The sequence below is a fragment of the Macrobrachium rosenbergii genome, chromosome 4, assembly GCF_040412425.1.
Source record: "Macrobrachium rosenbergii isolate ZJJX-2024 chromosome 4, ASM4041242v1, whole genome shotgun sequence".
NCBI classification, from domain to species: Eukaryota; Metazoa; Arthropoda; class Malacostraca; order Decapoda; family Palaemonidae; genus Macrobrachium; species Macrobrachium rosenbergii.
In genome coordinates, this window is record NC_089744.1 from 81802287 (window position 1) to 81827812 (window position 25526).

At 34.4% G+C, this 25526-nt stretch overlaps 1 protein-coding gene across 1 annotated transcript in view; it reads left to right on the forward strand.

Moving 5' to 3' along the window:
* Ide (Insulin degrading metalloproteinase) overlaps positions 1–25320 on the forward strand; it is a 38046-nt gene extending 12726 nt beyond the window's left edge. The window contains exons 5-20 of the mRNA XM_067100209.1: positions 843–965; positions 2803–3005; positions 3741–3941; positions 4497–4634; positions 4990–5093; positions 5364–5559; positions 6325–6437; positions 6988–7132; positions 7369–7479; positions 9012–9132; positions 9405–9608; positions 10696–10853; positions 13844–13978; positions 16172–16381; positions 16529–16678; positions 22913–25320. Coding sequence (XP_066956310.1) covers positions 843–965; positions 2803–3005; positions 3741–3941; positions 4497–4634; positions 4990–5093; positions 5364–5559; positions 6325–6437; positions 6988–7132; positions 7369–7479; positions 9012–9132; positions 9405–9608; positions 10696–10853; positions 13844–13978; positions 16172–16381; positions 16529–16678; positions 22913–23017 — 2417 coding nt within the window. The 3' untranslated portion in view covers positions 23018–25320. The remainder of the gene's footprint in view (positions 1–842; positions 966–2802; positions 3006–3740; positions 3942–4496; positions 4635–4989; positions 5094–5363; positions 5560–6324; positions 6438–6987; positions 7133–7368; positions 7480–9011; positions 9133–9404; positions 9609–10695; positions 10854–13843; positions 13979–16171; positions 16382–16528; positions 16679–22912) is intronic.
* Positions 25321–25526: the final 206 nt, after the last annotated feature.

The window sequence follows — 25526 nt, forward strand, 5'->3', positions numbered from 1 at the left end:
CCTTCCATAGGAGGGGATTTAAGTGTCAGTATGTGAGTTTTCCATTTTTTCCTCCATATACTGCTCTTCTTGTATAAGAGCCTTCTGATTGTGTTGTTGGTTCCTGGAGGGTCATAGTGATTCCTGATGTACGCACGTGAGACTTCTGTGTACATCACTTTAAACCTTTTGGCATACTTCATCTCCAGCCTTTTGGTGAGGAGAATTTAAATTTCAACTCAGTGCTCATGTGTTGGGGAGGATAAAATCATGGACATGGTTTCAGGGGTCTGGTATAATAACAAGTCTGTGCATCATCATATCTGGTGAATTTGTGGTTTGGCCAAACCAATTATTAATAATATTTTTTTAGTGGCATTGTGATTGAGTATCTAGTGCTTCACTAATTTCAGCAGGAAATTCTTTCATGGCTGCCGTATGTGTGCATGTCACTTAACGAGAATGAAATATAAAAGTAGCTTAAAGGCAAGATTTCTGGTGATGAAATTTTTAATTTTGAAAGTTTATTTACAATCAAGTGATATTATTTAAAGTAGTTTATTACAGTAATAGCTTTCTCTGGAAATAGAACAAAGTAATTCTCTAAATAAGAGTTATGTGAAGGGCTGGGATTGAAGATGACACTTTCTCCTATTAGCTGGTTCAAGACCACCCCATATGGGTGATATCATATCCAATACATAATGGTTTTGCTTAGCAACTGATGTGGCCCATGCATGCTGCTTGCCTGAGGAAGGGTTAATAATGTACTACATAGTGATGTTATACCAAATTTACTAATAATCCACTGTATATTGATGTTATGAGAATACAATTTTGTAAGTAATTTATTTCTTTTTCAGGCAATAAAGAAACTTTGGATTCACTCCCAAAGGAGAAAGGAATAAATGTTCGTGATCATCTCTTGGAGTTTCACAACAAGTGGTACTCCTCCAATATCATGTCTTTAGTCGTCCTAGGAAAAGGTTAGTATTATTTTTTCCTTTTAATATAATGTTAAACAGCGAGTGGATCTGGTTACATTTTTTGTCAGTGATCCCTAAAATTATGGTATTTTTCTTGAAAAAAATGATAGTCTTGGATCATCTTCAAATTCGTCTTATTCATTTGACCCATGATACTTGTTATAAACATTGTCATGAATGTGCTGGATGTGGTGGAAAATTGCTGTGTTTTTAAATACTTGAATGAAATTTGTGTTTATTAACTATTTTATTCATCATATTCAACACAGTTTTAATTTATTATCGAATACAGTAAATCAGTGTTAAGAAATAAGTTTATAACAAATTCCATTGATTCTGAAATGTAAGAAGTGCCAAAATACTGTATGCAAAGACCTAAGGCCTTAATAATTTTTCATCTTTTAATCTGTATTTCTGCCTAGTTTGCATGATTTTGGATGGTCTGATGGCTTTTTTTTATGGATAATTTTGGAAAATAAGACTGTTGTGAATGATTTTCAATAAATTATTCCTTAATTGAAAACATTTTAAACATTAAAATGCTCTTAATTACAGTACAATAACTTACAATTGAAAATTTAACCTGATCCTGGGTCAGTTTTTGCAACCAAGCATTTTATTTTTTGGGCGTTTTTGTATACTTGATAAACGAATGTATGAATCATGAAAATTGTGCAGTTTTGAGGTTTACTCACTTCTGGATTAAAACAAGTTAACTGCGATACTATTCCATGATAAAAGGAAGTGTTCAGTGAAAGGCAAAGAATTTATTATTCACCCTGTTTAATGAGAAAAAGTGCAGTAGTATTCTGGTTGCTATTGTTGTCAAACAGTCAAGCGTCGCAGAAACTTCAAAAGCTGCAGGCTACAGCTCTAAAGCTAGTTAGACTTTATCCAAAAAGAGGGAGTGAGTTTGCACATACATTATAATTGCATTTAGCCCACAAACTGCAGATAAGCCAGGTTACATCCATAAAGTAAGACCACAGCAGCATATAATGCAAATATTTAGTACTGTATATACATCCATGTGGCCTGGGTAACAATGGCTCTTCATTTAGCTTGAAAATTGTGAAAAATTGGAGACTGTTAATGCTGCAAGCATGAGGATAACCCTGACTCTAGATTGAAACAGGGTGTCCATAGTCTCATTTCAGCCTGTAGGCAGACAAAGACCGCTTCAAATCGCCTCTTGCTTGGACTTGATGGAAATGCACTTGACAGGTGAAGTTAGGTAAGACCTTGGAGGCATGGTAGATGTCCTCTGCTGTCTTGGGGTCTGTGATTATGCCATGGAATAATAGGGCCATCTACCTGGTGTTAATTTCTGTATAGAAGAGTTTGAAGTGTCCTAGTTCAGCATCTCTGCTTTGGTTCCCATCAATATCAGCTTCTCTGAAAGTTCCTTCACAGAATTCATTCTAAGAAAATAAGTGGGGAGATTCTGGCAGAGTTTTGTTAACAGCACTATTGTTGCACAAACTCTGAAAAGGATCATTTTTTAATGTCAGTGGATCAATAGGGAGCATTTGTGAGCAATTGCTCTTCTGTCTGGAAGAATAAAGGCAGTGTATTTATGTGGACATTTGAGACTGTACATATTGGCACAATATGATTGGTTGGCATTGTGATCATATTAATTTTTAAATGTTTGGTCAAGCTTTGATGATTGGCTGTAGATATGCTGTACCCAATACTTGTTGATTGATTGTTAAGAACTCTATTTCATAACAAGCTCAAGTTATGCTTTTAAGACTTGTTTTCAGTTATGTCATGGTGTTTTGCCTTACCTAAACCTTATATTGTTTTAAATGCTTAAGGTATTTTTTTTTCACAGAAAGTTTAGATGAACTGCAAGGCATGGTGATCGATCTTTTCTCTGGGGTTGTAAATAAGAATGTCACAGTACCAGAATGGACAACACATCCTTTTGGCCCAGATCAATGCCGGAAGTTAGGGCATGTTGTGCCTGTTAAAGACATCAGAAATCTGTACATCACATTCCCTATACCAGACCTTCATCCTCATTACAAAACTGCAGTAAGTTGTTATCTGATAATGATGATAATATTCCAGGAAGTGAAGATTTTACAAGATGTTTGGGCTGTCTATTTGAATTGTATGCAGACCTTATTGATTCACACACTTACTGATGTTTTACTGATCATGTTAACATTGATAATAATAATCTTCAATAAACTGGCTACCAGGTACAGCCTTGAATTTTTTTAAGTTAAATGTCCTCTTCCTTGTTGAAGTTAGACGTTCATAAAGAATTCTTGAACAAGTGATGATGTAACATGATGAAATCATAGCTATCATCTTTGTCAAATTTAAGTTACGGCCTAGTTATTATATTCCTTGTTTGAAATTCAAATAAGAGTCTGAAATCCTTTATCAGGTTTGCAAAGCATTGTTGTGAATCGGTAACATTTTCTTAAGTCTCTTATACCCCACAGTAAAAAAATGTGCTCAAATGATAAGTTGTTCTCTTAGAAAAAAAGGATTTAGATGGGTTTGCCAAAGTCTTTCATTTCTTTGCCATTTTGACACTGAAATGTCTTTGTGATGATATTAACTTTCTTAGAAGGCTCTGTCAATCTTATCGTATAGATAGGGGCAATGATTATTTCCAGCATCATTATTTGGTGGCCATCATCTCAGAGTTTTTATGTTTAATTCATTGTAGGATTAGAATTATGGGGGGTTTTCTTTACTTTTATCTTATGCATTTCCTGTCTGAATTTAATGATGTTCTTTATATTTTTTTTTCAGCCAGGTCATTATCTGGGCCACCTGATTGGTCACGAAGGTCCTGGTTCATTACTTTCTTACCTGAAGGGCCGTGGTTGGGTCAATTCTCTAGTTGGTGGACAGAAGTCAGGAGCAAAGGGTTTTGCATTCTTTGTAGTGAATGTGGACTTAACAGAGGAAGGCATTGAGCATGTAGAGGACATTGTCACAGCTGTGTTTCAAGTAAAGTATTATTGTGTTTTTTGAAATTTATTGGTTTTGTTATACTTGTGCTGAAATTGGAAGTTTTCAGAGAATCCAGTATATATATTGGATTGATAATTAGGAATAAATCGGAGGGAATGGATGAAAGATGAAGGACTGAAACCAGTGCTGTTAGAAACTTGCTGCAAAGAAAAATTATTACTGCCTTTGTTTCTTGTTCACTTGAGACTGGTTATTTAAGGCTTCTTTGCTTGTGTAGAAAATTATTACTTCTTCAAACAGTATCCTTGAACTGAATTCAGTGTCTGAATTTTTAACAGAAATTCCAGGATACTAAAACTGTGTTTGACTTGGGGAAAGTTTTGTTTTGTCCTTTTTTCCTGAAACATTTTTCATTTCCTGTCATTTACTTCTCATATTCCACTTGTTCCCTTTCTTGTTTCACATACCTTTATAGACAGTTGAACCACTTCATAAAAGTAGTAGGTAGATACTTGTAGATAAAAGAGGCAGTACTGTACTTAGGATTTAAGATACACGCTTGATGTATAAATGTTTCTTTTCTATTTACAGTATTTGAATTTACTGAAGAATCAAGGACCTCAAGAATGGGTTTTTAATGAATGCAGAGACTTGAGTGCAATGAATTTCCGATTCAAAGATAAAGAACGTCCTCAGTCCTATGTTTGCGGGTTGGCAGAGCAGCTCCATGTATGTGGTAAAAAATGATAAGAGGTTTTAATGACCTAAATCTTTTTGTACTTGTAATATCATACTTAGCTTCGTTCACTCTGATGTACATTGACAAAACTATTATATTTGAAAATATGGAAACAGGTAGATATGTCATCAGAAATAGTAGCAGTGAAGCCTTTGAATATAAAGCTTTAAATCAATGTAGACAAAGGAAAGCCATTAACAAGAAGCTCAGGTAATTGAGCCTTATGTTAGACTGTCAAATTCATTCCAAATAATGATAAGGTAATACTGTACTAATAATGTTAAATATTAAACTGATGATGGTGATGATTATCTGTTTAGTGATATATATTTTCACCTTCTGCAGTACTATCCCTTGAAAGAGGTGTTGTGTGGTGGCTATCTTCTGTCTGAGTATAAACCAGAATTGATTGAAAAAGTTCTAGATTGCCTCACTCCTAGTAACATTAGGTAAGTCTCTCTCTCTCTCTCTCTCTCTCTCTCTCTCTCTCTCTCTCTCTCTCTCTCTCTCTCTCTCTCTCTCTCTCTCTCTCTCTCTCTCATGTACATTTTAGTTTACCTCAGTGAGACATATTTTTCCTTGATGTTTCAATATTTTTGTTACTTGTCCATTCTGCCAGGTAATTACTACCACAATAGTATTTTAAATAATTAGGTGGATAAAATTGTCCATTTTCTTTGTGAATCTATTTTTTTTTGGCATAACATCTGTGTTGACAGGATTGCTGTGGTTGGTAAGGTGTTGGCAGATAAAGTGACGGAAAAGGAGAAATGGTATGGAACTGAGTACAAGATGGATAGTCTTTGTAAAGAGCAGTTGGATCTCTGGGAATCTGCTGGCTCAAATGATCTTCTTCACCTTCCTAACAAGAATGAGTTTGTTCCATCATCATTTGATTTGCTGAAGGAAGATAAGGTATGACCAAATTATTTTCAATAAAGTTTTATGGTTGTGCAGTATTTTTAGAGAAGTTTTTATTTGCATTATGCACCATAAGTTCATATTTTGACCATTTTTAATCCATCATTTTCAGTGTTTTGTTTTGTCTTTTCCATTAGTGTTTGGTACAAGTTTATTACATTATTAAATGTGTTGTTTACAGGTCTGTTTGCCATTTAATTGGTACTTTGTTCAGAAAATTTGTTCAAGGTAACATGTAATATATGAATCACATATGCTTGAAAAGAAAAAAGAATTTAGACAGCATACTTCAGGTGCTTCACCCTAGATAAATTAAATTGAAATAGTTGATAGAACATTAAGTCTTTCATTAATAATTTAGGATCCATCTGGAAAGATGAATTTCTTGGTGATAATCAGTTTAAGATACTGTTGAGATTTTTTATTCATATTTTTGTTATGTGCTATAGCAGTAGACGATATTTTATGTGATACCTAAATTATTATGGACAGCAAATGACAAGTATTGTGCTCAGATCTCTCTCAAAATTTTTTGGTTGAATCTCCATTTTCTGTTAAATCCAGTCATGAAGATTTTATGAAGTAGTTTATTAAATGAAATTCAATTTTTTTTCTATTTTTATAAGAACAAACTCTTTGGACCTCTCCCGTGATGTTTAAAAATTTCAAGTCAGTTTGGGTAAACTATCTTCTATAATTAAGTTACTATTGCAATATGTTTAGTTTCAATTGTGTCTTACGCATTTTTCTATTGTACAGGGAGTTAGCAGTTTACCAGAAATGGTTATGGAATGTCCTTTAGCAAGGGTATGGTACAAGCAAGATGATGAATTCAAATTGCCAAAAGCTGTAGTATATATGGAACTTTTTAGGTAACTCAGTTTGTTTCATTACATTCCCCTTTTGAAATATGCCCATGTTTAGTTTTGAATGTCTTTAGAACACCATTTTTTTTTTTTTTTTTATCTACCAGACAAAAGAGCAGGCATTCTTGTATGTGCCACCTAGACCTATCACCCCTCATTTTTGTTTATAGTACTGAACAAATGTCAGTTCTATCAGAAATCCCAGCTTTTTTGTAGTTGTCTTTGCAACTTTTCAGTCTTTATCCATTTTTATTCCTTTTTCATTTTGTTTTTGCATTGCTCTCTTTATTACAAAAACTTCCACTGTCTTTCAGTGAAATACTCATGAGTGTGTGTGTAATCTTTGCCTGGTTTTTTTGGCACCATTTTTACGTGTAACACTTGATATGATTTTCTTGATTTTTTCTCCTAATTATAAAAACTTTCTGCATGTGGGAAGAAACTGTGTCATACAAGCTTGAAAGTATGGTATTTATACAACTTGTAACTGTGACATATTTCACTTTTGTCTTCATTCTATTTGGTACAGTTTGGTATTTTTTATCATGTTTTACAGTCCTTTGGCTTACTTTGATCCACACCACACAAACCTGTTGCACATGTTTGCGCAGTTATTCCGGGATGCCCTAACAGAGTACACCTATGCAGCAGAACTAGCAGGACTCACTTACTCCCTTTGCAACACAAAGAGTGGTTTAACGGTAAGTGATTGAGAATTATGTTGTTTTGTTAGAAGTAAAAATATTTGTGTTGTAATGAGAATAATTATGTTTTTTTATACTGTCTTGATAGTGTTTAATCCTATGAGGAAAAATATCTTAAATCTTTATAGATAATTAGAATTATTTTTATGTGATATAAGTTATTCATAAAAAAATTGAATCTTACTGGCATTAGAATTTACCTTGGAATAATAATATTGGTTTTCATTTTTCAGCTTTCAGTTAAAGGCTACAATGATAAGTTACATGTCTTGCTGGAAAAGATACTAGAGCGCATGACTTCTTTTGAAGTGGACCCAAAACGCTTTGAAATTCTTAAGGATGCTGTAAGTATATACCTTTGCAAAATAAGGCAGTGAAGACAGTTGCTGTGTGTATGGTTTTTCTTTTAAAACATGTAGTATATTTTAGATTTCGTCCATTTTAGTGTTTTTGGTATTGTATACCTATTGTGGATTTTCAGTCCTGCAGAAAGTAGTATCTTATCTAATACATGTTTTATAATCTGCTGATCAACCTTTGCTTGATTAAATTTTTTCTTAAATGGACATAGTAGATTGATTTGGTGCCTCTCCTCCACCTTCCAATCTACTTTCCATGTATATTGTTGTATTTCCACTCAAAGATTTCCACTGTGAAAGTGTCTATTTTTGGATTATGTTCCCCAGGGCAATTGCAGTTAAACTGTCTATTATTTTGTTCACTTTTATTTCTTCTCCTTCAGCAAGTAAGTGTTTAGATACCTAGCATTGCTGCTTTCAGGTTTAGGAAATGGATGTGCAAGTCTCCTACTTTGTTTGAGTTCCAGTGTCCTGAATGTATTTTTGATGGATTCTTTAACTTTGGAGAATTCTATTGTAGCATAAATATTAAGTATCTGATTAGGGTCTGTTACATCTTGGCAGGAGGATTCAGGCTGCTCTAGAACTTTGGAATTCAGTGGGTTTACTTCTTCAACCTTTCTTAAGTTGAATGAAAAAGCTTCTGTTGCATTCATCTCTGTGCCAGGGTGAGCTGCAACTGTTGAAAACGTTATTTCCAATTCTTTCCTGATGGTGTGGTGGCCCAACTGATGACACAGTTAAATGAAAACTTAAAGATGGAGTTGTGTTGCTGTAGAAACCCACACAATTGGAGCTTTGTCACTGAAGAAACCTATACCAGTCAGTTATCCAGGTAACTTCTCAACTTGATGCCTATCCTGGGAGCTTAAGCTGCTACTGGTGCAAGTTTCCTGGTATTTAATATACATTTAATGTATCAAGATGTGGAAATAGGTGTCCTTCAGGTACAGAGACTCCAGAAAACACCCTCTCCATATGGAGTAATGCATCAAAGCTATGGTTTCCATCTGGAAAGGAGTTTGCTACACAAACTAGTTCACTGGATTCAAGTTAATGATGGTCACCATCCCTTTGTCCCCTTGGGCACAGTATACAGATGGCTTTAAAAACCAGGTAAAACATCCATTACTTCCTCTGTCATCTTTTTCTCTTTTTTACTTTACATCAGCATCCAGTAGTGCCTTTAGTCTTCTGGAGTTCCTAATGTAAATCTCAAAAGATTCAGGATAGGACAAAAGAAAGTCTTGCCTGTAGAAAAGGCAGATGGTCACTACAAGCTCCACTGGAGGGAGAGATGTCCTTTTTCCTTTATTTCATACCTCATATATTAGAGGACTTTGCTGTAGCTTGCCCCCTCTCCTGGGCCAGCAAGGTGACTCAAAATTTACTGTAGATAAGTTTATGATAGTATATTTAAAGCTACTTTTTGGAAAATTTGCCATGATACTTTTTTAGATTTAAGAGGTTGCATCTTGTATTAAGGTAACAGTAACATTGTATATTTATTTTTACAGTATGTACGATCACTACGGAACTTTGATGCTGACCAGCCTCACATGCATTTAGTGTACTACACATCTCTCCTTTTAGGAGAACATGGTTGGACCAAGCAAGAGTTGTTACAAGCTACAGAGGGTAAATGGAGTGTTTTTTCAATAATTTAGAAAATTAGCTTAAACGTGATGAGTAATTTTTGGGTAATTTTTAAGAATAATGGGTGATTTTTAAAGTGAACCTTAGTTCATAGTCTTTTTCATGCGTCAAGAAAGTCATTTCTTTGTATAGTTTTTTTGCTTGATTTACTTGTGAGATAATTAATAACTAAGAGATGGAGAGTACAGCTAAAGTTGTTATCTTTGGAAATTTTTATCTGATGATAAATCACTTTTTATTTTTATGGTTTGCAGAACTAACTGTACCAAGCTTGGAATCTTTTATCCATCGATTCCTCTCTGGCCTTCACCTTGAAATGCTTATTCATGGAAACATGTCCAAGGAAGCTGCTTGTAATCTTGCTGCTGCTGTTCAAGATAATTTAACAAAGAGATCCCATACCCGATCACTGCTCCCATCTCAGCTTATAAGACAACGAGAATATCAGCTTACGGATGGCAAGTATGCATGTTGTTATAGGTTTTTAGATTTAAGTCATAGAATATGTGTAATTACTTTTTATTTTTTTAACAAGTTTTGAAGGGCAAATAGCTCTCTTTTTTCTTTTCATATAAACACATGGTTTTTCTTTGAGGCAAGAAATTTTTTGTGGAACAGTTTGTGTATTTTTATCAGAGTCCCAGATTGCACAGAGTTATATTATATGAAGTATTGCATACATGTAAATTAATTTTCCAGAGTAGAATGAAATCTACTCACAGAATTTCATGCATTTTATACTTTTGGTAATAAGATAGTTGTGAATTGCTTTCATTGGAAAAAGGAATAATAAGCAGTATCCAGTAACTGTACTGTTGGGTGATCCAGAGATAGTGCCAATGGCCTTTCACAGCTACAGTTTCTAGCAGTGTCTTTAGGCAGTTGGTCCACCCTTTCTTTTTTCAGTGCCAATCTTTGTTATTAATATAGTTCTTATTCCTGGTCTTCCCTTACTTTTTTTCAAGCCAGTCAAGCACAGCATCTCATGGTTTTTGTTTCTCAGGCCAGTCTAGCACAATGTCATGCTTACAGTTTTATACAAAGTTAACATTTCTTATATCCCAATAGCCAATAATAACTGATGATAAATTGACTTGCTACTGTGTTTTATGTACTTATGTGGCTTGTGCCTAACCATACACATGACTAGAACTAGTACTGCATAAATTAAAGAATAATAACATAAAAGCTTAAGCTATGGTAAGGCTTAATTTAAAGCTAAGATAACACTAAAAATATACTGAACCAATTCAGTATTGTTGGTAAAACCTAACATTGATAAAGTCAGTACACTTGCTGTAGGTAATAATACAAAGTATCTAAACATACAGTTAACTATAACACTTTTTTATAAACATACAATTAACTATAACACTTTTTTATATTTTCATGTTTATTTCTTTTGTGAAGACTATATTGCTTATATTTATTTTGCAGGTTTTACAATTTTACCAGGTTTTATGATCATGAGGCTTCTAAATATATTTTTAATGTAGTTTACCAATTTTGTTGTGGGACTATGAATAACAAGAATTGTATTTGCAGAGTCCAGTTATGTGTACAAAGCTGAAAATCGCATTCATCGGAGCTCTGCTGTGGAGACTTACTTTCAGTGTGGTGTTCAGGGAACCCATCAGAATATGCTGCTAGAGCTTTTGTGCCAAATCATTTTCGAGCCTGCCTTTGATGAATTGAGAACGAAGGTAATGTTTATCTCTTTCAAGTCGGATGTATGATGTATGTGAGAGAAGTAAATGTATTTTATGATTAGTATACTGTTTATGCTCACTGATTATTACAGTATTGGAATGCACATGTCAATAATTTTTTGTTTAGAATATGATAACTTGGTGCTGTTGGTGCTGCAGTATGTTGAGTGATGATTATGGAAATGTGATGATTATCTTATTTTCTGTAATCTTTACAGTATATACTAAAAGATTGAATGGTACTGTATTAGTAAAGTAGTGTAGAACCAGAGACAAAAAATGGCATAGCAAGTTATTAAATTTACTACTGTATTTAAAAAGGAAAATGATTTTATGGCAACAAAAACTTTACCTGTGAATCAAAGGACATTGGTATTTTGCAGTAGAAAGAATGGTTATTGTATGGTGATCATACAAAAGTATTTAAAACTTTTGAAAGATAATTTTGGGATGAATATTGTATCCTGTAAGAAAATGAATAGGAAAGAGTTGATGTTAGCTGTATGAAATACTTCTTGAGAAGTTTTAAGGTAAGGTTGTATTCTTTTCTCTCCTGTATTGTAGAGGAATTATTATAATTGGTAGTTGGAAGATGAATTCAATACATGAAGGAAATTTGGTTTTTGCCCAATACTGTATACAGTATATATGAATATTGTAAATACTGGACTTTCTACAGTAGTCTAATTCTCACACATGTAAGAAACACTTGTATTTATAAGCCAGGTCTTGATGTGTACAGATATATACCCAAAGTCTGTAGAAAGTTTGACAACCATCTAAGGGACTTTGTCCTGTTGTGAGAAATAAAGTAAGGGAGACTTGCAGTGGAATTAGAATTGGCAATGCATAGTTTCTATTGATTTGTAGTGGCTGAGTATCCAGATGTTTTATAGTGATTGCTTGGTATACGTAAGTGTGATTTCACTTGCAGGTACTGGGATGAAATATTTATTCTTCATCTAGGATACTTGGAGAGGAAATAGTTTTTAAATACAGTTGTTTATTTAAGTTTATAGAGAAAACATTATTAGTGTTAGAGTATATCAGTTTCCTAAGATGCCTGAAAATTTCGGATTTTTATAACTAGAAGTATTTAAAAGTATTTATGCATCGTTGAAATATGATATTGTAGGGGCTTTTTTATTTGACACAATTGGTACAGGATGTTGGGAACAGATCTGAAGGTTACTAAATAAAACTCTGACTTTTCATAACCTAATTTATTACCTCAATATATATTACAGTAGCCTGAAGACCTTCAAACAGAACCTTATCCTAATCTTATTTACATTTGCCACAGTTTAGCAATTACCATCTTATCATACTTAACCTAACTTATTTCCTACTTACCACTAAAGTTTACCAAAACAATCTTCCTATACCTAACTTAGCCTAACTTAATACTACCATGACCCCCAAAAGAACCTTTTAAGCCTTACTGACAATGAATCAGGAAATACAATGTTATATTTTTACTTCCATAGTTTTTCACTGTCAACATCAACTTCTTCAGTAACCTTTTCACTTTCTTCATTCACCTCAACTTCTCAGTCTTACTCTGTTCGACTCTCTTTCTGTCTCCCTCTCTGAGGTGATTTCTTCTTTTTCTTTATAAACTATACTTTACTAAAGGCTTCCAATGGAGGCAAAAGCCAACCAACTTTTTATAAACAACTGAACAACATCTCAAACACGTGACCCTGTCTCTGCAATCTGGCACAGTTTTCTGTTTCTTCTGTCCAAATACTACACTTCCTTGTAGAACTAAATTCGAGTACAAAACGCTGAATGAACCACAAATGCGCCTTCAGAAATTTACTCCTAACTTTCCTCCACTAGTGTCACATTACGACCACCCATGTCCCATCTGCCTTTTATCTCTTGTCCTCCCACTCCATCAGTGCTTTCCAATTCCAATGGTCAAGGCAGTGATTCTTCTTGGATGCAGTCAGCTTGTTTCATCCTCTCCAGCTCTTAGCCTGATCTGGCAATTGCCAGTGCAAAATCCTATTATATCTGTAGGCTCCAATGGTTCAGGTGAAGGGGAGCTCATCCTATTTTCAACACACTCGCTCAAGCAAACTGCAAGTAAAAAAGTAAAAACAACGATTAATTAAACAATCATACACCAACAACACGTTCATAAACAACATATACACACACAATAAACTTAATAGGAAAATAAAAAAATTCAAACAAACAAACTAAAAAACACACCCCAACAACAAAAACGGAACAATCAATCCACACAAACGTCTTTCATCATACAAACCCAAACTTAGCCTACCACAAAATGATGCCAGTTAATAATAATAATAATAATAATAATAATAATAATAATAATAATAATAATAATAATAATAATAATAATAATAATAATAAAGCCAACCGAGAACCAGTTCAGAGTCTTTCCTACTATTTGTCTTTGAAATAACTTTGTATTTAGTATTTGCTTCTCTCAGCCATACTGTTGAACGTTCTTCAGAAAGTGGAAATAAATGTATCATGCTCTGGCAAAGAGTATTTATTATACTAATTAAAGTATGCAAGTCCCACTGCTTGTTCCTTCTTATTTATGAGTATTTTGTTACTGCTTCAGATGCTCCTTACCCAGCCTCAATATAATGGTATTCTAGCAGAAAAAAACTGATTAGAAGGTCCCATACCTCCCAACAGACAGATCTCTCTCTCAGTTAAGAGTGCTGGTTTCCTTTTGAGATACCAACAGCTTGATTCAAGGGCAGCTTGTTTGATGATCAAATGAAGTGCATTGCGTGTAAGAGATGCCTTTATGCCTTTTTTAATTAAATTTTGTACCAATAGTTTTGGAAGAGTGAGCGAGTTGTTTATAACATTTTTGGAAATTTGGCAGTTATGAATATTCTGAGAGAATGAGTCAACATTTGGACACTGGTGTATGTAGTAGAGGGATTAGCCAGTACAACTTTAACTAAAATTAAAAGGTTATTCTTGATTTACAGGAACAGCTAGGGTACATTGTGTGGTCTGGAGTTCGTAGAGCAAATGGAACTCAAGGTCTGCGTGTTATTGTTCAAGGCGATCGTCACCCTCAGTATCTAGATTCTAGAATAGAAGCCTTTCTTCATAAAATTGGGGTAAGTTTCTCATCCATTCATGTACTTTCTTTTTTTTCCGAGAGATGGCCAGTGATGGGTAAACTGCTTCCCTTATCTAGCTCAGACTTGTGGTCATAAGACGATACCCTGATTTTGTAAAAGAAATGTTGAAAACCTTTACAAAAAAAATGGGAGATCAGATTTTTCTTGTAGTGAAGATGAAAAGGATCAGGAGGGCATCTTCTTTTATCCAATAAATTGACTCCGATTCAATTTTGTACAAGAAATGTAGTAAATACATTGGGATTGAAATATAGACAAGATGCCTACTGCCACTTTTAAAGTCATATTATTCAGAACTTCAGAACTGAACCTATTCTGAAAAACCAGGAAATTCTGAATGACTAAATTGCCTCACCTTCAGTGCCCCCGTAGGGGGGTAGTGCCGTCAGTGCACCTCATGCGGTGCAATGTAGGCATTACTTCAGGGTCTTTAAAGCGTCCCTTCGGCCCCTAGCTGCAACCCCTTTCATTCCTTTTACTGTACCTCTGTTCATATCCTCTTTCTTCCAGCTTACTGTCCACCCTCTCCTAACAATTGATTCATGGTGCAACTGCTAGGGATTTCCTCCTGCCCAGGGCTTGGCATGTATGCCTAAAATCTATATAAATCGATCAAATCACCTTCAGTGCTTAACAGATTTTGATGGTCAACCATGATCATTCAATATCATTAAACATCAGTGCCTTCACCATTCATTTTGTTATCTGAGTGCATTCTTAGTAAGATACAATAGCTAATTATTCACTCCTACAACTGAAGTATCCTAACAATATTACTCTAATACTAAAGCTACTACAGCACTGGGGGAAGTTTGGAGTAGTAAAGAGCCATGCAAGGAGTAGTAAAGAGCCATGCAAGTTTTGCATGGTATTTTTATCATTAACCTCTAAGGGCTTTTGTTCATCTACTAGTTCCTCCTTGGTATCATCAGCTCTCAGATGAGGGTCGTTAAGCTCTTAAGTCTCAGCCACTCTTATGGACTCGTTTAATTGTAGCTATGGTTGCAGAGGTTCCAGGGTTTTGACTAAGTAGGTGGCAGCTTTTAGCAGCCTTCTTACACAATCCTTGTGTGGATGTTTGGATAACTTAAATTGTTCTCTTTTTGTAAGACCATGTACATCACATAGCAGTATGTATCTGTTACTATTTCAGTGAGGAAAGCCTTATAATTATCTGAAAAACTGTCTTCCATTAACTCTCTGTTGATCTCCCTCTTCTGCATCTGCATCACTTTGTTGTATATAGTGCCTCTTGGGTATTTTTAAAAAAAATGTATCCTTAGTTTAGTTTTTTATTTAGGTTATTCTTCCCAGTATTCCAGGATTAGAAGGGGATCATAAAGTTTAATTATTTAATTATAATTAGTATGCATTTACAATGTACAAATGCATAAGGTGCATAACAATCACTAGTAATGCAGAAATCTGTTTGAGTTTTTCTTATGCATAATTCTTATATACTTTAATAATTTACAACCCATATAAAAAATAACACAAAAGTGTAACATTATGCTGTAAAAGTCCTTTGTGTTTCATGTTAAGAGATAACAGGTAAAGGGAATTATATGATGCCTTTCCATGCCTGCTGCTTCATTTACCAACTTAAAAATGGTCCATCATCATATTTTGTTTTATTAGGGTTATCATAAATGAAATCTACTATATTGGTGTCTGACTGATTTAATGTCAAACCATATATAGTAAACCCCTCGTATTCGCAGGCGATGCGTACCGCATCCCCCCAAATAGCTAAAATCTGTGAATACTTAAAACCCTTCTGAAAACACTTAGATTTGGCTATTTTATAGTTTAAAAAAAAAAAAAAAAAAACTAAAAATGCTTTTACTTGACTATTTTAATGGTTTTTTCACAAAAATGCATTTAGCCATGAAAATATGAAAATACAGTAATTAGTGAATATTTCTCAGTGAAAAATACCGCAAATGGGCGAATTTTCCGCGAATAATGGGTAGATACGTTCCACAGAGAAATCCGCGAATATGTGAGTCCACGAATAGTGAGACTGCGAATACGGGGGGTTTACTGTAGTGGATATCATTTTTAGTGAGATTCATCCATCTTAATATATATTGTGACTATTTAGTACCTCTGCCACCATAGTAGTTGATTCAGCAAGTATTCAAGTTTCATTATATTTTGATTTTAAAGGAGCGTTTAGAGAGCATGAGTGAAGAGGATTTCATTCGCCACCGAGAAGCTCTAGCTAGCCGGCGTCTAGAGCGGCCCAAGAAGTTGTCACACCTCACAGCCACATGGTGGGCGGAAATTATAAATAACCAGTACAATTTTGACAGAGATGTGGTTGAAGTTGGGCATTTGAAAACCTTAAAGAAACAGGATGTTATTGATTTTTACAAGGTTAGTTTCAAAAAAATTTTTAGTAGCAAGATTGGAAAATTAGATAACTAATGTAGCCTATAATTATGAAGTAATTATAATGAGTTTATTATAAGTTGCAGAAGGGAGTACCATGTAGCAGAATCAAAAGACAAGTTTGTGTTTCAGTTATGGATTGCAAGTATTGCACCTCAGCGCAGAAAGCTAGCCGTCCACGTCCTATCTGTTGCAGCTGGCGGAGCAGGAGATCCTGAAGCACCTAGTTCAGAAACCACACAGCCTGATGATGGTCTGTCCCTTCCACCACCACTTAAGGAGGTATGGTGTAATCTGAGCAATACTTAGAGCTTTTATTTTAATTATCTTCTTTCAATGGTTGATAAATCTTATTAAAAAATTCATGATTTTAATCTTGTATGTTGAATACAGTATATTGTATTTGCTTACAAAACTATTTTCATGAAAATATGCAGTCATTGGAAAATTATAAAATTTTCAAATATTCAAGAAGTGTCGGATGAATTAATTGCCAGTTATGAAATTGATTTAATAAATTCATACAAGATTGTTTAAGAGTGCATAATATTTAGAGTATTAACTTTAGTATGTGAAAATGTCACTTATAAGAATTAAAATTTATTTAACATAGCTGTATCAGCATTTGAAAGGACTGAACAACAAAGTATTAATAAGCACAGCTCTCAAGAATATAAAGAAAACCCATGAGACTGCCTTCAGTTGAATCTGTCCATACAATTTAAGATTGTTCATAGTTGGGTCAGAAATATTATGCTACTGTAGGTTGATCCCCACAATTGCACTCTAAAAATGTAGTTTCTAGGCGTTAGAGGCAGTGGTTTTTTTAATTTGGCGAGGAGACGCCTGGATTGTTGCACACAACTGCATTTAGTCTATGTGACTTGTGTGCAGGCACCATATGTGCAACCTGACTGGTTGCACATATGGTCTGTACTCCAATCTTGTATAGTACTGTACTGTGTTGAGCAATTTCTTATTACCTTTTGATGCTTAAATGTGTTGCAAAATAAGTTAGCCTTTTCAGACATGAGGCTTTTCCAAGTTCTGTATATGCCAGAGCCATAGTTGTGATAAGCAATATTTTATTTCGTACACTGCACAGTTGCTATTTATGCTATGATACTTTATCAGGTGTCAGTTTGAGGTTGAATAGTTTTACTTTGTAATGCAGTGTTTTTTTCTGAAAAGAAAAACTGCTATACTGTAATCACAAAGTCAAAATAACTAGTTAAAAATTGTAGGAAAGCATTATCAAGGACCAGGGCCCTGTAGGAGGGTAGGGCCATCAGTGCACCTAATGTGGTGTACTGTAGGCATTACTAAAGGTTTATTGCAGCGTCCCTTCGGCCCCTAGCTGCAACCTCTTTTATTTCTTTTACTGTACCTCCATTCATATCTTTCTTCCATCTCGCTATCCACCCTCTCTTAACAAATATTTCATAGTGCAGCTGCGAGGTTTTCCCCCTGTTAACACCTTTCAGACCTGGCTACTCTTAATTTCCTTTCCAGGACAGAACGACCTCATAGATCCCAGTGCTTGGCCTTTGGCCTAAATTCTGTATATTCAGTTAGGGAGTAGGATTATTATTATTATTATTATTATTATTATTATTATTATTATTATTATTATTATGTTCTAAAGGTAGTATCCTGAACAGTTTAGTAGGGTCATGTGAAGTGAGTTAATGTACTGTACTGCTTAATTGTAATCAGGATAATGCAGGCATGTGGTGAGTCTTCCAGGCCTAAGAAGGTACATAATTACTTTGCTCATGAAGCAAAGCTGGACTTTTTGTGGCATTGGAACAAAGAACAAGCTATGAAGCAAAGCTGGACTTTTTGTGGCATAGGAGCAAAGAACAAGCTATGAATAGCATTACCTAAGCATTCTGGCTTATCCAGCACATGATGCCAGTTGTATGTCAGAAGGAGGATGCCGAGGATAAAATAAGGCCCATTTCTTGAACTTAATTCACAATGGATTGCCAAAGATACTCTGAAAATCCTTTAGCTTTATGAGGGCTACTGTCCTTGTCGTCAGAGGGCATGTAATTGTTATTGCAGGGGGTAAGAATATATCTTCCTTTACTGTCAAGAGGATAATCAGGAGATGTAACAGGCATGCAAGAGATTGAGAGGCTTTCATTCTTCTGGGTGGAGGATATGAGCCAAAGTTAGTCCATCTTATCTACCTAGGTGATAATTACAAAAGCCTTATCTTTGCCTGTCCCTGGAATCAAGTTGGAGAACCAGATTACAAGCTGACATTTACTGTAAGACACAAGCTGGTGTGAGGGCTTTTGGAACTTGAAGTTGTGATGTTTACATCCTAACAACACTGAGAAGCCTTGAGTGCCAGTAATGAGATAGCTAAGGTCTTGAAAGTCCTAAAATGAAAAATGTGGTATGGTTGGTAAAGTGCCCAGTAAGGCTTGAATATATACTGTATTAGACAGGCTTCTTCTGGAAGATACTTAATAAGACTTTTACCACCTGTCAAGGGAAGACTACACCATGGTTCAAGGTTGCCAAATGGTGTATCACACTAGTACTGCTGTCCAATGCTAAAGGAGATCTGAAGGTGATGCCCTTGTCGATTGACCATTCAGAGAATAAAGAGGCACTGAAGAAATTCACCAAAAAGGAGGTTGAGTGATCTGAAATTTTAACTCAGAGGAATGGATGAAGACAGCCAACTATCATAGCAACATGTTTAGCTCATGAGCTGGTTTGGATGAAGGAATAATATTCCTAACTAGCTCCTTATTGTTAATATTTTGAGTCATCCCAAGGCAATGAATGACTGTTAGAACAATAGGCCATTCTTGTGTAACACACAGACACCTAACAAATAATCTGCATAACCCTGCTCCTGAATGCTCTGAGTTTAAGGTACTGTAATGGTAACAATAAAGCATTTGCTGCGTGAATGTCCAAAGTATAATCAGCAATGGCTATCAAGCTTTGGAAATAATTGATCAGTGAAATTTTGTCAAACTTCGACATTTGCAATTACTCCAGTCATAAACTTTTTTAAAATTGTGATGTGATTGACAAAATATATATATAAAAAAATTATATAAGGAAAAAGAAGTCCTTTGGGCCATCCCTGTGAGAGCTGATAATCAGCTCAGTGATCTGGCAAAACTAATTTCATCATCATCATCATCATCAAACTGTTTATGATGAAGAACTTAGTCCAGTTTCTTCTCACTACCCTTCATTAGAGCTGAAAGAACAGGTAGAATTTATAATTCACAAATTATTTGAAGCCAGTATAAATGTTGAAATATGTTGGCTCCCTGCACATGTAGTCATTAAAATAAATTTAGATCCTATTAGACTACAGCTTGTCTCTTAGTGCTCATATAAAAAAATGAAAATGTTGTTTGGGTTACTGTCAGTCATCTTTCAAATAATTTGGGTGTCCAAAATATTTGAGACTTGCTGTGTATTGTATAACCAATGGATGGAGTCAACACAACAATAGTTACAAATAGTCTCAAGTCATTCAAGCCAAGACACAATTTGAATCTGTTTTAGGGACTTTAAATTTCCCTCTCCAAGACTGTACAATGAGCTCCCACTCGATATTGGGAGGACTGAAAATATCAAGACTTTAAGAAAAAATTAAGGATTTTTCTATTCTCTGAGTGTCATGACAGTGTGGATTTGACAGTCAACCCTTAAATGCCTACTGGACGTATCATACGTCGACTAAAATTGTCTGTTGGGTGCCAAGTGGACATACCGTACGTCGACTAAAAAAAATTTCAACCTTCGGTCAACTTTGACTCAACTGAAATGGTTGAAAAACGCAATTGTAAGCTAAAACTCTTACATTCTAGTAATATTCAATCATTTACCTTCATTTTGCAACAAATTGGAAGTCTCTAGCACAATATTTCGATTTATGGTGAATTTTTGGAAAAAAAAATTTTCCTTACGTCCGCGCGGTAACTCGGCCGAAAATTTAAGAAATTCTTACGTCATTTTGTCGTAATTTTTGCACTGTTTTATATTAGCGTTACGTAAGTTTTATATATGAAAATGTGCGCAATTTCATGTAAAATACAACAAAATACAACCCATGGTTGTAGCTTTTATCAGTTTGGAAATATTTTCATATAAATCTCGATAACTGCCAAAATTTCAACCTTCAGTCAACTTTGACTCAACCGAAATGGTTAAAAAACGCAATTGTAAGCTAAAACTCTTACATTCTAGTAATATTCAATCATTTACCTTCATTTTGCAACAAATTGGAAAGTCTCTAGCACAATATTTCGATTTATGATGAATTTTTGAAAAAAAACGTTTTCCTTACGTCCAGGCGCCAGAAATTCTTTAAATCACGTTGTCGTAATGTTTGCACCGTTTTATATTAGTCGTTACATAAAGTTTTATATATGGAAATGTGCGCAATTTCATGTAGAATACAACAGAAAATAACTCATGGTTGTAGCTTTTATCAGTTTTGAAATATTTTCATATAAATCACGATAACTGCCAAAATTTCAACCTTTGGTCAACTTTAACTCGACCAAAATGGTAAAAAAACGCAATTATAAGCTAAAACTTTTACATTCTAGTAATATTCAATCATGTACATTCATTTGCAACAAACTGGAAGTCTCTAGCACAATATTTCGATTTATGGTGAATTTCTGAAAAAAAAAAAAACTTTCCTTACGTCTGCGCGCGGTAACTCGGCCAAACATCTCAGAAATTCTTTCGTCACGTTGTCGTAATGTTTGCATAGTTTTGCATTAGTCGTTACATAAACTTTTATATATGAAAATGTGCACAATTTCATGTAGAATACAACAGAAAATAATTCATGGTTGTAGCTTTTATCACTTTTGAAATATTTTCACATAAATCACGATAACTGCCAAAATTTCAACCTTCGGTCAACTTTAACTCGACCGAAATGGTCGAAAAAACGCAATTGTAAGCTAAAACTCTTACATTCTAGTAATATTCAATCATTTACCTTTATTTTGCAATAAATTGGAAATCTCTAGCACAATATTTCGATTTATGGTGAATTTTTAAAAAAACATTTTCCTTACGTCCGCGCGGTAACTCGGCCGAACATCTCAGAAATTCTTTAAATCACGTTGTCGTAATGGTTGCACCGTTTTATATTAGTCGTTACATAAACTTTTATATATGAAAATGTGCGCAATTTCATGTAGAATACAACAGAATATAACTCATGGTTGTAGCTTTTATCAGTTTTGAAATATTTTCATAAATTACGATAAATAGAAAAAATTCGACCTTCGGTCAACTTTAACTTGACCGAGATGGTCGAAAACTGCAATTGTAAGCTAATATTCAATCAATTAGCTTCATTTTTCAACAAACGGGAAGTCTCTAGCACAATATTTCGATTTATGGTGAATTTTTGAAGAAAACATTTTTTTACGTCCGCGCGTTACGGATTCATGCATCATATCATGATAATATTTTCTCTGTGTTGCTTTGATCGTTTTACAATTTGTTATATACCAAAATCATCACAATTTAGTGTACAATACAAAGAAAAAAAAAATAATCCGTTAGCTTTAACCGTTTTGCTCACAGCACGATTTGTATAAAATTATATATGAAAAATTTTTTTTGCGCTGTCATATATTTCAATATTTATATATGATAATGATGTTTTTTTTCATTTCTGATGGTTGCATACTAAACTTCAGGCAATGACAAAAAAAGAAGCCAAAAATGAACTCTTAATCTTAAAAACTAAGCGTGCTGTGATTTTTTAAAAAAAACTTTTTCTGCTTCTGCGCTAACTCCCGAACGCCGGCGGCATACGGGAGACGTTTTTGTAAATAGAGGCTCGGCGTTTAAGGGTTAATATGGGGTATGCCATATGAATTTCAGAATGTGTCTGCATTATTATTGTATATATGATGAATAGTCTGTGGGTCTCACAGAGCACCTTTTGACAGAGTGGGACCTTTGAAAACTAAGGAGGAAACACAAAACAGTAGACACTTAAAATAACAAGATCAATATGCTGGTTTTCGTGATTTATTATCTTTAAAACCCATCATCTTCAGCCTGTAGCAGGTACTGTGTATGAACTGACAACAAAAAGTGAAAAAACAGCTTAAACCTGCTGTTGGATTCTGGTGTTCCTCATTCCAAAAAGAGCATCACATTGAAATTATATCTTGTCTTTGAATTAGTCACATTTGTCTGACTCGAGGATATTAGATGGATAACCCACTTGAACTAGTCCCAGAATGCAGAGAATACAGGGCAATGCTTATATTTAACATGTTTTTTTATGTTATTTTCTAGTGTACAACAAATAATTGTCAAATATTGTAAACAAACCCTAGAAGGAAATTTAGCCCATCCTTTAACATTTTTAATTTATTTGGTTAAAAGTTGTATTAACGCAGTGGCCTGCTTAAATTGTTTACAAGTAAGAACAATTTTGAATGATGTAATAATGTAGTAGTTTACTTAAATTCCTTTCTTTTTACTTTTCAGTGTGAAACCATTGCAGACATTCCAGCCTTCAAGCAAAGTCTGGCTCTCTATCCTCTCATGCAGCCATACATCACTATCTCCAAGACTTCTAAATCGAAATTGTAACATTTTCTGCAAAAGATTGTGAACTTTGATGTAAGTAATTGTAGGAATTGTGTATTTACATATAAAAGTAGGTTATGTGTTTCATAAGGAGTTCCTGTAGCTGGGCTTTTGCAGATATGTACATTGCATATCAAAGGAAAAAGGAAAGTGAAATGAAGACTTTTTATATGTTAATTTTTACACTTGTTGTTTCTTTCCTTTGAGGGGATAAAGTTTGGAGTGAAGATACAATTACAGCACTGTGATCACATAGATTTATATGAAAAATATATGTATAGTTTGATACTATTAGGTTATTAATGTAAACATTATTTGCGATCATAGTGAGGTATAAGGAAATTTAGTTAAGTAATTGTATATCTGTGAGTTTGTAAATCCTTACCATACTAAAGCACACAACTTACTTATGTAAGACTTGTTTGAAGAGAGGTTATCCATGTTATCTTTTGCAAGCAAGTCTCAACAAAGAGCTGGGTTTGGCTTTCTTTGAAGCAATTCCAAAAGAAGAAAAGCCATCAAGTGGTTGAAGGTATTTTTCTTCATACAATGAACTACAGGGTAATGGTGAATTGTGAAGGGTTTCTTGATTTTATGAATGGTAGGAAGATTGTGTCTGTGACAGTGACCTTTGTTGAGATTTATAGATAAGTTACAATCAAGGCAACATTGAATATTGGAGCATTGTTTAAATCTCAAGTCAAGTGAAATTTTTTTAGTTAATGCTTGCTTGTGTAATGTTTCTGGACTTGTAATAATTTTGGCACTGAATGGCCTCCATGGCCCTAGGATTGGGACATATTGCCCAAATTTCTTAACTTGTATTAGTTCATAAATTCATTCATGACATGGGTGGTGGAAGTAAGAAAGGCATGCAGTTTTCCTTATTTCAGATACAGGTATCCTGTCAAGGTTGCCAGAATGAAAGGGCAGAAAGTACAGTATCCCAACCTAGCCTTGTCTCAGTGACTGATTTATATATTAGTCTTGCAAGTCAGGATTTGCATTATTTTGAAATATCTAGAGAAGAGCACCCTGCTGAAAAATTGACAGCATTAATGACTTTATCCTTAAGTGCTTCACTTAAATGGTGCAGAAGTATTATATTGTATCTGTTGCTCCTAAATGAATTAGGTTTTGGATCTGAGTTTATCAGAGTTGTTCAGCTAATAGTGTTCCATTAAAGCTGTGGTATCTAACCTTTCTTAACTTGTTATATTTTACAAAGTTTTTAAGTATAGAACATGGCAATAACACAAAAATTTATCAATATTTTTACCATATTTTAAGTGGCATACATTCATGTAGTATATATGCATATTTGTGAAATAAATCTCAAAAATGACATGAATTTATATTCATCATTGCCAGCAAACCATTAAATGGTTTTTTGTACTTTTGAATATCCTTTTTCTATTTATGGTCCTTTTTGCTTGTTAGTTTCAGAGACTCCAAAACAGTATTATGAATATGCCAATAGGGAATCCTGGAAATAATAAAAGTTTTGCAGCTGTGTAGCAAAAAATAACAGTCGTCAGTGTCATAATACTGTAATTTTCTGTGTGAGAATTATTTTTAATAGTTTTTTATTGAACCATAATGTTAGAAACTTTAGTATGGGAGTAATGGTATTGACTGGGGACTGGACCACTAAAATGTCCTACCAGAAAGTGACCTTCAAACAGTATTCCACCATTATAATATTTAGGATGTTCAGATCTCAGGATAACATTCAAATTAGCATAATATGATATATCAACTTGTTTAATTCATTATTTAAAAAACATTGGTACATTATATTGCATGAATGCAAAAAATTTTTCAACCTAGTTTGCATGAGGCTGCCATCTGCAGTGTCACCTTCAGTTTTGCTGACACAATTTTCTTTCTGGCAGATTATGATACTAGAATTTTCAGCATTTTGTCAAAAAATCAAACTAGCAGTTACATGCAATATTTATATTGCATTTGCTCATTAATAAGCTTAGGGCATTGAGTATCAAATCACACATGGTCTAATCTAAAAGCAGTTATATGTGTGGCTCAGACATTGTGAACAAACCAACTGCATTAGAGAGAGAGAGAGAGAGAGAGAGAGATACCATTGATAGGCCACACATGCAGAGAAGATGAAAGCTAAATCCACAGTCCACTCAGCTATAGATTAGTCAAGCCTACTTGTATCAGTACTCTCTCTTACTGGATATACCTGTACATACAGTAATGGATTTTAAACAAGTAAAAAATGACCCAAAGTTTCTTCGCCTCAGTCAAGTTTTCTGTACAGTGTATAATGCTGTATGAAACTCTCAGCCGCAGCCCATGAAACTTTCAACCATGGCCTGGTGGTGGCCTGTGTTGTTGACACCTATAGCGGTGCCAGATGTACGATCATGGCCAACTTTAACCATAAATAAAATTAAAACTACTGAGGCTACAGGGCTGCAATTTGGTATGTTTTGGTGATTGGAGGGTGGATGACCAACATACTAATTTGCAGCCCTCTAGCCTC